A 12,124-nucleotide genomic window follows, 5' to 3' on the forward strand; every position below is an offset into this window, starting at 1 on the left:
GCACTCTGAACAATGACGCCAGCTGCCTGCGCTTGGCAGAAGTGGCGCTGGCCTACGCTCGAGCCGGTAAATCTCGTTTCTTGTTTTTCAAGATTGTTTCTATTTTTAGAAACAAACATTGAGCAATAAGCACTACTCTTCCTTCTCTTCAGCGAGCCTCTCCTTTTGATTTTAATGATCTATTAAAGTTAGAGATGCACCCATTTAAAAAAAAAAAAAAAATTATTTATTTCTTTATTGAGCCTTTATCATCACATATTTCCAGTTGATAGAGAAGCTGATATGTCTGCATCTAGGTCATTTTGGCTAAGAAATTTTGTGCAAATGCAAGTGAAAAACAAGCTTTTCAGACATTCTTCATGTAATTAAGTGGATTCTAAGAAGGAGAACATGTTAGTTTAAGTATATTCACATTTGAAGGTTTTAACTGAGTCAGAGCTACCATGCTGTCTGTTTATTTTAGGGGGTTATGCAATTAGAAAAAAAGACGGATTCCTGTATTTTTAAACCACATATTTTAAATTTGACTAATTTAAGACCAACCGAACTGATACAGCTTTTTAGAGCAGGTGTCATCTTATAATGACATTATATTGGTGCGTCCCTAATCATGTCGTCTTGGTCACGTGTTGTTCTGCAGGCTGTCACATCATCGCTCCCTCGGACATGATGGATGGAAGAGTCAGAGCCATAAAACAAGCCCTGATATCCAATGGTTTGGGAAACAAGGTAAATGACCGAAAATCCCTGCAGTTCGAAGAAGGATACGTGGGCAGACATGTACAAACTATAAAGTCAAGCATAGTGACCAAGGCCTTACAAAAGCTTGCTTTATTCTCTACTCTTTCAAGAAATCCCATGAAAATACCAAAACCGACAATGCGGTAGTCTGTCTTTCAGTACTTTCTGATGTCCCTGCCCTGCCTGTGGCTCCCAGCTCCAAGCTCACTGGTTCCCACTGAAGACGTAGATCTTTAAAAACAGCTAGTAATGTATAGTTTCATTTATTAAAAAAAAAAAACAATAATGAAAAAATAAATAAAGGTTCAGTAATCTACTAAAACATTTTCAGCTGCGGATTAAAACACATTTGGTGCTCTAGTAGAGTATTGACAGCAGCAGGACGGTGTGTGTGTGTGGGATTGAGTCAAAATAAACTACAGTGTGTGTGTGTGTTCATGGTAATGAAGGAACCCAGTGCAACAGTGTGGCTCACTGATGTGTTTTAATAGTTTTGAACCACAATGGAGCTCTGTGGCACAGAGGAATAAGATATATCAGGCTTTGGCTACACAGCCAACACTTCGTGGGATTTGTTGACAGTAAGAAAAACATATATTGCAAAGCTTATTATAAAGGATGTAAATGATTCATTGTTTTCCTCTTTACTTCTCCAGGCTTCAGTGCTGAGCTACAGTGCAAAGTTTGCCTCTTGTTATTACGGTCCTTTCAGGTAAGTAAGTGCTTCAGGATCAGGTGTAAACAGTGAAATAGCACTTTGAAGTGAGAATAGACTGAAGCTCCCTGCTATGTTTGTGCACAGAGATGCTGCCCAGTCCAAACCGGCGTTTGGGGACAGACGCTGCTATCAGCTGCCTCCTGGAGCGAGGGGACTCGCCGTTCGAGCTGTGGTAAGTTTATTTGCGTGCGTCCATTTGCGTTACAGGTGTCGCGTTGAAGCAGCTGTAGATCTGTAGAGATCTCACCGTTGTTCTGTGCTGCAGGAGCGAGATGTCAGAGAAGGAGCTGACATGCTGATGGTGAAACCAGGTCTGCCGTATCTGGACATCGTGAGAGAAGTCAAGGACAAGGTCTGTAACTAAATCAGTTGAGCGTCAATGAAGAACAATGCTGCAGTCCTGCGTTTTGGGAAACGTGCTCGGTTGCTATAAAACGCAGATGAGGAAAATCTTCTCTTCTCCTGTGTCTCTCTTCAGTTCCCCACTCACCCCCTGGCGGTGTACAACGTGTCGGGGGAGTTTGCCATGATGTGGCATGGAGCGCAGGCCGGAGCGTTCGACCTGCGGGCCGCCGTGATGGAGGCCATGACTGCTTTCCGCAGGGCAGGTGAGAGGAGAGGAGAGGAGAGGAGAGGAGAGGAGAGGAGAGGAGAGGGGAGGGGAGGAGAGGAGGGGGGAGGGGAGGAGAGGGGGGAGAGGGGGAGTTAACGCTCAGATCACCTGAACAAAAACTGGGCCCACACTTACTTGGCTAAATTTGAGAACTTATCTTTGTCTCTCCGGTTTTGGCCTTCTTTCCACACTAAGCCAACGTTTATAACACCCAAAAGCTGAGAGTGGATAAATCTTAAAACACCGGTTTGCCATTTTACACAATGAGGGGAAAATGGAACTTTTGGAAAAGCTGATTACACAGCACAAGTGTTGTCGTTAATCTGTATTTATGTTTATTTTGTCAGGCAACTTTGTGATCATCAGTGAAGGCGCTACTGTTCATACTATAGTATGACCCACGATGATATTGATATTTAATGCTCGTTCGATTGTCTGACAACAGGGAAAAAAAAAAAAAAGTTACTACTACTTTCATACCTCCACAAGTGTGACTGTCGGAAGTGGTTTCAGAAACGTATAAACACGGCAGACAAATCCCCCCGATTCTGCCGGGGGAAATGGGGTTTCAGATGCTGTTAGATGATTCAACAAGCACTGCCTCTGAAGCATACTGAGCGTAGACGCAGTGTGCTCTCACTGTGCTCACGCTGTGCTTCAGTCAATACTAGACGGATGGATGGTTGTGTGAATAGTGTATCCCCGCAGACACTCACAGACAGTATTTGTTCATTCTTTCAAAAACATTAAATTCACTTATTTTGACTTTGACCCCATTTGTGCATTTTAAAGTAAACGTATGTGGGTGTCTTAAGTATTTATGTATATTAAAGTGCAATAAAACAATTCCCAAATATGGATATATGTTACTGTAAGTTTATGTCCTTTATAAATCAGTCATTTCAGCTGTAGATGTAATCTGACTTGATGCTAGTAGTTTTTCCACGCTCTGTGATGCAGGTGCTGACATCATCATCACCTATTACACCCCTCAGCTGCTCAGCTGGCTGAAGGAGTAAAGAATGGAGATCTGGGGCCAAAGGACGGGCAGACATAGAGACGGAGCAGCAGACAGACTCCTTTTGTTGATTCAGTCATGCTAACAAAGAGCACTAAGGGAAATAAAATGTGTAAAAACAAGTAACCTGTTTATTTTCACGCCTTCACTTTGCCTTTTCTGTCCAATTTTGAGATAACAATTCACATGGCGGGATGCACATGTTATCTGTGTGTCAGGTAGATTTGCAGCAGTGATTATTTTAAAAGAGAGTCCTGTATCCATGTTATATTTTCAGTTTTTAAAGGGCTAATATGGAGTTGAACACTGAGAATGTAAGTTTTCTCGCAGGAACTGTCTCCTGTGTGTCACTGGGATCAGCATTAAATGAAGTCAGTCATCTCTCTGAACTAATGTCATTATGGAATGTATATTTGTATGAATCGTGGCCACACAAATGTCTGAGATATATATATATATGTGACTGCTGCCTCAGATTAAGCACTGTCATCAAACAAGCTCTTCTTGACCAGATGAAATAAAATCATTCCTTCAGAGGTGTGTGTGTTTTATTTAAAGTTGATGCATGCTGAGTGATGAGTCACCACGGGCCTCTTTACGTTGTAAGACAGATATCACCACTTTGCCAACGCTGTATTAAAGCCTTTTAGTTAGTTTCTTTTATTACCCCTTTGGAACTTCCCTTGTTTTGTTTTTTAGCACCTTCTGTCTGTTTTGCAACTTCACAGAGTGGCAGTTTAAACAGCCTGAAACTCATCTGATTGGAGTTAAATGGATCCTGACCCTCCTCTTGCTCTTTAAGTATGTGAGTAAATATTAAAATCTTTGCTGCTATGCATCTCTAGGGATTAGATCCATTATATTCAACTGAAGTGAAATGGAAATTTGATTTCCTTTTAGATTCTGCTCGTATTTTATAAGAGTTGTTTTTAATTTCTTGTATTTAAATACACTTGTTCTTAATATAGACATAATTGAGATATGACTTCCACTTTTCTCAAATTACTCTTCCAGGTATTGTTGCTACTTATTTTAGTAGTATATTATACAAGTATATTAAACAGATATATCTTGTATATTAAGGTATATTCATAGTTATCCAAATGATCTAATTGAAGTATACTCAAAGTATATCTAAAAAAATCTATTTATACAAAAAGTGTACTTAAATACACTTAATTACAACTTATTGTTACAGTCAAGGGCACTTAAGTATTTAAGTTGTACTAATTATCTGTTGTAAGTACATTAAGTACAATTGTAGTAGGTCAGAAATTGCATACATTAATCACATGCACATTTTAGTATACTAAAAGTAAGTGCAATGCTGAAACGCACAACCTTGTTTCTTAACAATAAAAAATAAATACATAAAAAGAAATGGTGGTAAAACTTCTTTTGTTTCCACAGCAACAGCAGGTGTAATTTAAGATTTTTATTTTCTGTTTATTTATTTTGATGGGGTTTTTTTCTTCTTCTTCTGTATGCTGCAGAGAGATGAAGCCCCTCACTCCTCCTCCTCTCATAATATTTCTGTGTTGATGACAGCAAAATGACTCGGCTAAACTAAATGAGTTCTAAGGTGGATGTTTTTGCCGTGTAAAGCCCTTGACTGCTGACATCTGGGGCGTTCTAGACAAGCTGTAAAATGATGAACCATTAACGTCTAATTCAAAGTGCTGCTGTGTGGGCGGAAGTGATTCCTGAACAGAAAACCAAAAACAAACACATACAGCTGCAATCAGCAGCATCCAGGCACACAGTGCTTTTTCAATTGGCTTCATGTCCCTGAATACTTCCTCTCAGATCTCTTTACAACAAGGTGTAAATGTGCAATGTTTCAGCTGAGCTTATAGTACAATTAAATGTATCGAAATGATTGTCAACTTCCCTTTATTATTTACTCAAGTCACTACAAAGGTTGCATTCAGTTAGTCATATCTGGGTACGCTACCGTGTGCACAATAATGCCACAGTAATTCGATCATGATTGCATGTAAGCAGCAAAACTAATCACTAATCAAAAGAAAAAAATATGAGTACACCTAATCAATGATTAATAAGTATGAATTATTTATTATTTAGAATGATTTATTTCTGCCTCAAAATTGGTCAGGTCATGCTGTGCTAAATGTTCTACATTAATTTATACTTTAAGTACCCGGTGGTGGTGGTGGTGGTGGTGGTGCACCCGGCCACCCCTCCGGCCGCCCCTCCGGCCACCCCTCCGGCCGCCCCTGGCTTAATTAGGGAGTTGTGGGGACAGTGAATCGAGTTGAAGGAACTGAAATAAAAGGGAGTGGGAAACCTTTTTTTTGGGGGGGGGGGCATAAAGGCAGAGCTCAATTCCAAGTAAAATGCCACAATATGAGCAGCACAACAGAATTTGAAAAATCTACACTTGTATATATAATATTTTGCCAAAATCAACAGAAATTCTTCTAAAAAGAACATTTCACTTCTTAGAGAATTATTTGGAACAAGAAGGCGGAACCTTTTAACAGCCAATCATGAATGGCTTTACAAACAATCTCACATTCCAAAGCCCTGTTGTTCAACAGATTCAATATTCCTCTTACAAAACACACATAAATTACAATACAAATTGCAACGGTGGGCCATATCTCATTCACAATCTTAAAATGAACTTCTTCGGCTTTGGGTGATACGGGAAAGATAACTGGTTCTGATTCTTTTAATATCTTGTTAAGAGTACTCTTTTAGAATAACTTTTTTCAGTAGTACTAAACCTAACGCAATTTTCAACATGGACCATCATTAATCCTGTCAAACTGACCTGAAGCCTGGTTGGCTGATGTTATCTGGAGACTGAATCCTGCCAGCTGCTGATGAGACTTTGTGCAGAGATCAGCTGTGAAGTTCTCGACTTTAAAGATCCACTCCAGACATGTTTTAAGACATATACTCTGCCGTGAATAATAATGTATCTTTTCCACAATTACCTGGTTAAAAATACTTAAAATTACATATGGAGCACAATTGGCTTCTTAGTTGTGATGTCACAAGTCAAAGTCATGCTTGTCCGTTCACATCCTAAAGTGAGATTCAAGGTGAGCACAGAGAAGCCCCCCCCCCTTCACCTGATGAAGTGTCAAACACCTTTTTTGGGCGGAGCGGGATTTTAACTTTCCCTTGAGCAAGGCCAGCAGGAGAAGCTGTTCAGTCACCCATTAAAATTAATAATCCATTAAAAACTGCACGTGCTCGGACCCCTTAAATCACCCCCAATTGCTCAGCAGTAATTATGCGCTCGACTGTTGCAGGCCTAAACTGTACTCTGTGGAATGGCCGGCAGGGGGCGACTCGTGCCTGTTTTGAGAGGTTTACTCATGCACTGCAAAAAATAGCCCTATCGAATATTTTAACATGTAATTTAGTCTGTCTTACTTTGCTTTGCAGTCCGATGTTTCCTCAAACATGAACAGCTTGGTTCCACACGCGGTTCTCTTATCCAATGCAGTTTCATTTGTGAGTTTGTTCTTCGAAACCCAAATGTCAGTCAGGATCTGCCTTATTTTGTAAGGAGGTAGAATAAACCATATCTCTCCTATGATAACAAAATTCATAGAAATGTGCTCTACACCGAAATCATCTCAGTTCACTGGAAACGTTGGCTTATTTCCCTAAGTAATCATTTAAACCCAATGGTCAATCGATGAATGGAAGTGGACTTTTCTTGCAGTGTGTGACGTGTGGGGGCCGAGCAGAGGGCTGCTCTGATTTAAGTTGCAGTCAGCTGGATGGATGTTATCACTCTCCGAGAGCCTGTCAGCGTGAGGACCACTCTGCGCTAGAAAAGTCGCTTTGGGAAGTACATGAACTTCATTTAACGCGGATTTACGCAGCGGAGACGCATGGCACAGCCGGGCTGGCACGACAGGATGACGCCTTTACCGACTTTATTTGACTTTTGAGAGCGAGACTTGAAGAAGACAGAGAGGAGAGTGAGGTAGACGGATACTTATGGTTTGGTGTCACGGTGCCACAGCCGGCCGTGTCTCCTCTCCGAACGGTGCGCTCTCCGTGGCCGTACTTTCCTCTCCGGGACTTCCAAGCGGCTGGGACGCGAAATGGGATGCAGAAGCGCGCTGGGATGCTGCCTGCTCGCTGCGCTGTCCTGCTGCCTCCTCCCAGGCTGCAGAGGTAACATAACCGTGGCGGTGATGCTCCCGGACAACCACCACAAGTACCCGTGGGCTCTGCCGCGCGTCCTCCCGGCCATCCTCATGGCGCACGAGGACCTGCACAGCAAATACGGGTTGCTGCTCGGCCGCTACATCAACATCCTGAACTACAGCACCGAGGACCCCGCCGCGGGCTCGTGCGCCGAGAGCCGGGCGCAGGTGGTGGCCGTGGACGCCAAGCTTTACATCCGCCCGGACGCTTTCTTCGGACCCGGATGCGTGTACCCGCTTGCCTCCGTGGGGCGTTTCGCGTCCCACTGGAAACTCCCGCTGATCACCGCCGGAGGCCCCGCGTACGGCTTCGACAAGCGTGAGGAATACCGGACCATCGTGCGCAGCGGTCCGTCCACCACCAAGCTGGGGGACTTCACCAACGTCCTGCACACGCACTTCAACTGGACGTCCCGGGCCGTGGTGATCTTCCACGACCTGCGGCAGGACGACCGGCCGCACTACTTTCTGTCGGAGGGGATCTACCTGAACCTGAAGGAAGAGATGAACATCACGGTGGAGGCCCAGCCGTACGAGGACGACTACAAGTACTACAAGGATCTTATTACTTTCATGAAGGAGCGCGGCAGAAGTAAGTTCATGCTGAAGGAAAAAAAAGTGTGATTTAAAGTTTTAAATCCTGGGAATTAACACATGAAACACTGGCAGCTCTACAGACGCGCATATTCAGGCGCGTGGTGCTCAAACAAAAGCAGAAGCAGCCTAGATATCACCTCCAAAAACTTTTAGTGTTTCTGATCAAGATAATAAAAAACCCCAACAACAACTAACTAATCTTTTAGTTTCCTGCATGAGCTGTTTTTACAACTTGTCTTTGAAGTATGCGACATTATCTCGAAATAATGCAGATGACCAGCTGGCTACTATAAAGATAATGTCAGTGGACGGAGAAGGAAATTCCCACTAAGTGGATGATCTGCATGGAAAGCAATTTAGTAAAACTGTCTCACGCCAGTCGCCTGCAGGCAGATTTATGTCTCTTTCTTTGAGGAAAAAGATTTTAAATGACCGGAGTGCATTGGTCGATCTGCTTAATTTGGAGCATTAATTTGAGGTGTTTTACAAAATTCTGCAATGGGAGATTCCACTTTTATACACTGAGGTCACAGGGAAGGTTCCCCCCCCAGCAGATATAAACAGAGGTGGGCTGGAATAGGTGCAGGGAAAAGCCCGTTTATTCCGGAGTTACTACAGAGGAATGTTTAGGCTGTGGGCAGTCTGCTGCTGCTGGTTTATTGCTTGCGGAGGACCACCACCTGCGTTTTTTAAAGAGAGAGGGAGGGAGACAGAGGTTGAGATCAAATGGGTGCCCTCTCAGCCAAATCATGCCTTGGAGCCTGTGTCTGGTTCGCTTTATGCATTCTTGCTGCTGCTGTTCATTCACTTGTAATGAAAATCCAAAAGGAGTTCATGTACCATCCGTCAGTCTGGGCAGTCAGTACAAACTCATGCTGTGAAGCCAAACTTTATTAAAATCCACACAAGTTTACTTTTTGAATTTCGTGGAGATGCCAACGTCTCCAAAGAAAAATACGTCAAAATATGTACAAGACAGCTAGAATATTTCTATTTGATGGAATGATGCAGCCATAAAAAAAACCAAAAAAAAAAAAAAAAACCATGGAGACTTGGGTTTGAATGTTTCACTCAGTGGAAACATCATATAGCTTCGATGAAGAGCTGGAACAAGATGATACAGAATGTGATGCTGTCAGTAGTGTTAATAAGAGGATTTTCCACCCTTAAAGCTTCTTAAGAGGAGGGAAACTAGATCAGTCATAATCCCTTAGCAGGAACAACTTTTGGGTTTCCAGGTTGTGAAAAAAAAAATACATTGACTTGTACTTTTTATTTGATAACATTGCAGTTATAAATGTTAATAATTCATTAAAGTAATAGTTCAACATTTTATAAAATACATTTATTTGTTTTCTTTCCTAGAGTTAGATGAGAAGATTGATATAAGTCTCATGCATGTGCGTTAAATATGCTGGAGTCAGGATGCGATTAGCTTAGCTTAGCATAAATACTGGAGGCAGGGGAAAACAGATCTGTTCAAAGTTCAAAGTAAAATAAAAGCCTGTAAAAGCTGTAAAAGAACAGAAAAGTTAAAACATCCCTTTGTTGTTTTAGAGGAAGTTCTGTGCTGTTCTTGATGAACAACAGCCGGGTGCAGTGAGTGAGTGTGCAGCTTCCTCAAGTCTTGTAGTCACAGCGAGGTTGCCAGGTTTGGTACCATCATGCCTGCACAGAGATCAAAAGCAAAAAACGCAGCTCATGTAGCTGTAAACACGTGCTGTAGCTGGAGATGCTGCAGAGAAGTACTGGTCGAACTGTTGTGTGTCAAGTCATTTTACATTCTGTTCATGTACAGATTATGCAAACAAGATACAATGTGTTAATTATAGTGAGCCTCAGAGGTGTAGGTAATCATATTTTTGAACTATGGAGAGAGCCAGGCTAGCTTTTCCCCCATGTTTCCAGTCTTTATGCTAGGCTAGGCCAATCACGTCCTGACTCTAGCTCTGTATGTAACACACAGACATGAGATTGACATTGTTAATTATTTCTTTTATATATTCCTTTTAGTCAAAGGGATTTTTCACAACCTGGCAAACCAAAAGTTGTTCTTATTAATGACTTACAACTGATATATTAGACAATGATCATTGATATTTTTTTTAAATCACTAATAAAGCCATTAGTTACAACTTACACCTCGAGTGCCTTACTAGAAATTCATATCCATATTTTTAAATTGCTTAAGGTGCTACATGCTCCTCTGAGACTGTCTTCTCTAGAAAAAACGTTAACGTCAGTCTTGTGCCTAAACCTAACCAAACCTAACCAAACCTAACCAAACCTTAACCATAACATTCATATCAGAAATGCTAAGAAAAAAAAAAAAGAATACACAGTCCTCCTGCAGACAGATAACACTTGTATGAGTTATTTTGGAAGGCATTTCCAAATGACATGTTGGCTCCTCTACCGGTTCAGATAGTGGTAGAAAGTTAGAAAGTCACTGTGTCATCACAAGATTGTTGTATTTCCAAAGTTAATATATTCCAACAGCGTGACCAGTAACTGCAACCACCAGGTGAAAGTAATTGAGAAAAAGTACAATATTTCCCTGAGAAATGTTTGAGTTTGAGTAAATGTCTTCCCACCTTTGCTTGTTTGTTACATATCTGACACACAATTATGTCACTCTAATGTTTTTCTCAAATTTGAATGCTTGAACTCAAGAAATGCATAACCGATTTGACCGATATTCAGCTATAGTGCATGGGTGTGTTGAAAAATCATTCATCTCCCTATACTCCTGGGAACGTTTGGAGGGAATCATTTTTGGAACCAGCTCAACATCCCAGAGCAAAATTTGCTTCCAACCAGTAAATCTTAAGAGTATTATGGTTTCTGGCACTGTGAAACAAACACAGAGTTTTAAACATCTTAATCTGTTGTTACAGTAACGGCATCAACAAATAATGGAATAAACACGGCGTAAAGGTAATTAAAGGGTGGTGCAGCAGCAATGGAAAGAGGTGAAAGGTGCAAACCGCCAAACATCCCCCATCCCAGATGAATTATGGAGCCGCCACAGTGAGCTGGAGGTCAGGGAAGCTAATGGTTTTGTCAGGGCTTGTCCTGGCTCAGCATTCCGCTTACTTTTATCGCAGCAGATAACCTCCGGGCTATCGGCTCTATAATGCCACCTGACTGCCGACTGGCTTCGAACGGCAAGAGGCCGAGCCAAGGTGGGAAAGGAAAACTAGGGCTTTTAATGTGAAGCCACACATCATTTGAGCTTTGACAGCTGACTAAGTAGCTGCGTGCTTTTGCAGTGTTTGAGTTAAACACCCATCCCACCACCACCTCTAATTCCCCAAATTCCTCATTTTAATACCTGGAAAATGTATGGGACGCAACCAAGTACACTTACTCAAGTTTTGAGGAACTGGAACTTGAGTATTTTCCATTATGTGAGACTTTCTAGTATTCCTCCACTACATTCTTTTTACTCCTTCCTGACAGCTGGAGGTATACTGTACTTTGTAGTTTGTAATTTTACATTCAACATTAGATAAGCTCATTACCAAACACCCAGACTCTCCAGAACCCTCTGGGGCCCCAAAAGTCCCGGGTTCACTGCATGCCAATGTTTTTTGGTAGTTTGATTAATTGCAGTAAAAAAACCCCCCAAACAATCAAGCTAATCAGAGTTTTGTAGGCGGGATTAAGATGGAGGATGCCATCTTCACACAATTGAGCCGCAGTTAGTCAAATCAAGTAGGTATCTTCCTAAAATTATAGTCTTTTACTACAAAATTCACTTTTTCTTTTACTGTTCATCCCCTTTGGTTCGGCAAGGAAACTCTGTCTGGGGATTCAGAAAGAGGAAATTTAGCTAAAATGACCGTAACTTTTGACTTTACAGCGACCGATAACTCTTTCAATGTACACATGGATGAGTGACTGTTGTATTAAGATAGACTTGAAAAATGTGAACCTATGCTTTAATGGAGAATTGAAATGACAGGATACATATAGAATGAGTATGGATGGTAGGTGGTGGCGGGGGGTCACCAGGAGCCAGGGGTCACCTAACCAGTTAATGCAGCCATGGGTAAAAATGTTCAAAATCTCTAAAATGTCCACATTTCAGAAAGTCACTGTTGAAGTCGATGGCACAATGCATTCTAGATCTAAAGTGTTTTAGACAATTTTGTCATCCTGTAGAGGAGCTTGTCACCTTTCAGCTGATCCGAAAGCATGAAAATCTATTTCATTATTATCCCATTGTCTCCTGTTTG

General features: G+C 41.7%; 3 protein-coding genes across 3 annotated transcripts in view; 2 read left to right on the plus strand and 1 right to left on the minus strand.

The window, feature by feature from the left end:
* alad (aminolevulinate dehydratase) overlaps window positions 1–3,626 on the plus strand; it is a 9,951-nt gene extending 6,325 nt beyond the window's left edge. The window contains exons 6-12 of the mRNA XM_044175104.1: window positions 1–66; window positions 641–729; window positions 1,398–1,453; window positions 1,544–1,631; window positions 1,725–1,811; window positions 1,938–2,067; window positions 3,033–3,626. The exon at window positions 1–66 is cut by the window's left edge and continues 18 nt beyond it. Of these exons, the coding sequence (XP_044031039.1) occupies window positions 1–66; window positions 641–729; window positions 1,398–1,453; window positions 1,544–1,631; window positions 1,725–1,811; window positions 1,938–2,067; window positions 3,033–3,091 (575 nt within the window). The 3' untranslated portion in view covers window positions 3,092–3,626. The remainder of the gene's footprint in view (window positions 67–640; window positions 730–1,397; window positions 1,454–1,543; window positions 1,632–1,724; window positions 1,812–1,937; window positions 2,068–3,032) is intronic.
* Window positions 3,627–6,848: 3,222 nt separating this feature from the next.
* Window positions 6,849–12,124, plus strand: part of npr2 (natriuretic peptide receptor 2) — a 65,492-nt gene continuing 60,216 nt past the window's right edge. The window contains exon 1 of the mRNA XM_044175102.1: window positions 6,849–7,878. Within this exon, the coding sequence (XP_044031037.1) occupies window positions 7,182–7,878 (697 nt within the window). The 5' untranslated portion in view covers window positions 6,849–7,181. The remainder of the gene's footprint in view (window positions 7,879–12,124) is intronic.
* Window positions 7,893–12,124, minus strand: part of spag8 (sperm associated antigen 8) — a 76,486-nt gene continuing 72,254 nt past the window's right edge. Inside the window, exon 7 of the mRNA XM_044175105.1 lies at window positions 7,893–9,551. The gene's annotated coding sequence lies outside the window, so the exon portion shown is untranslated. The remainder of the gene's footprint in view (window positions 9,552–12,124) is intronic.

This window comes from Siniperca chuatsi, linkage group LG18, assembly GCF_020085105.1.
Source record: "Siniperca chuatsi isolate FFG_IHB_CAS linkage group LG18, ASM2008510v1, whole genome shotgun sequence".
Lineage (NCBI taxonomy): Eukaryota > Metazoa > Chordata > Actinopteri > Centrarchiformes > Sinipercidae > Siniperca > Siniperca chuatsi.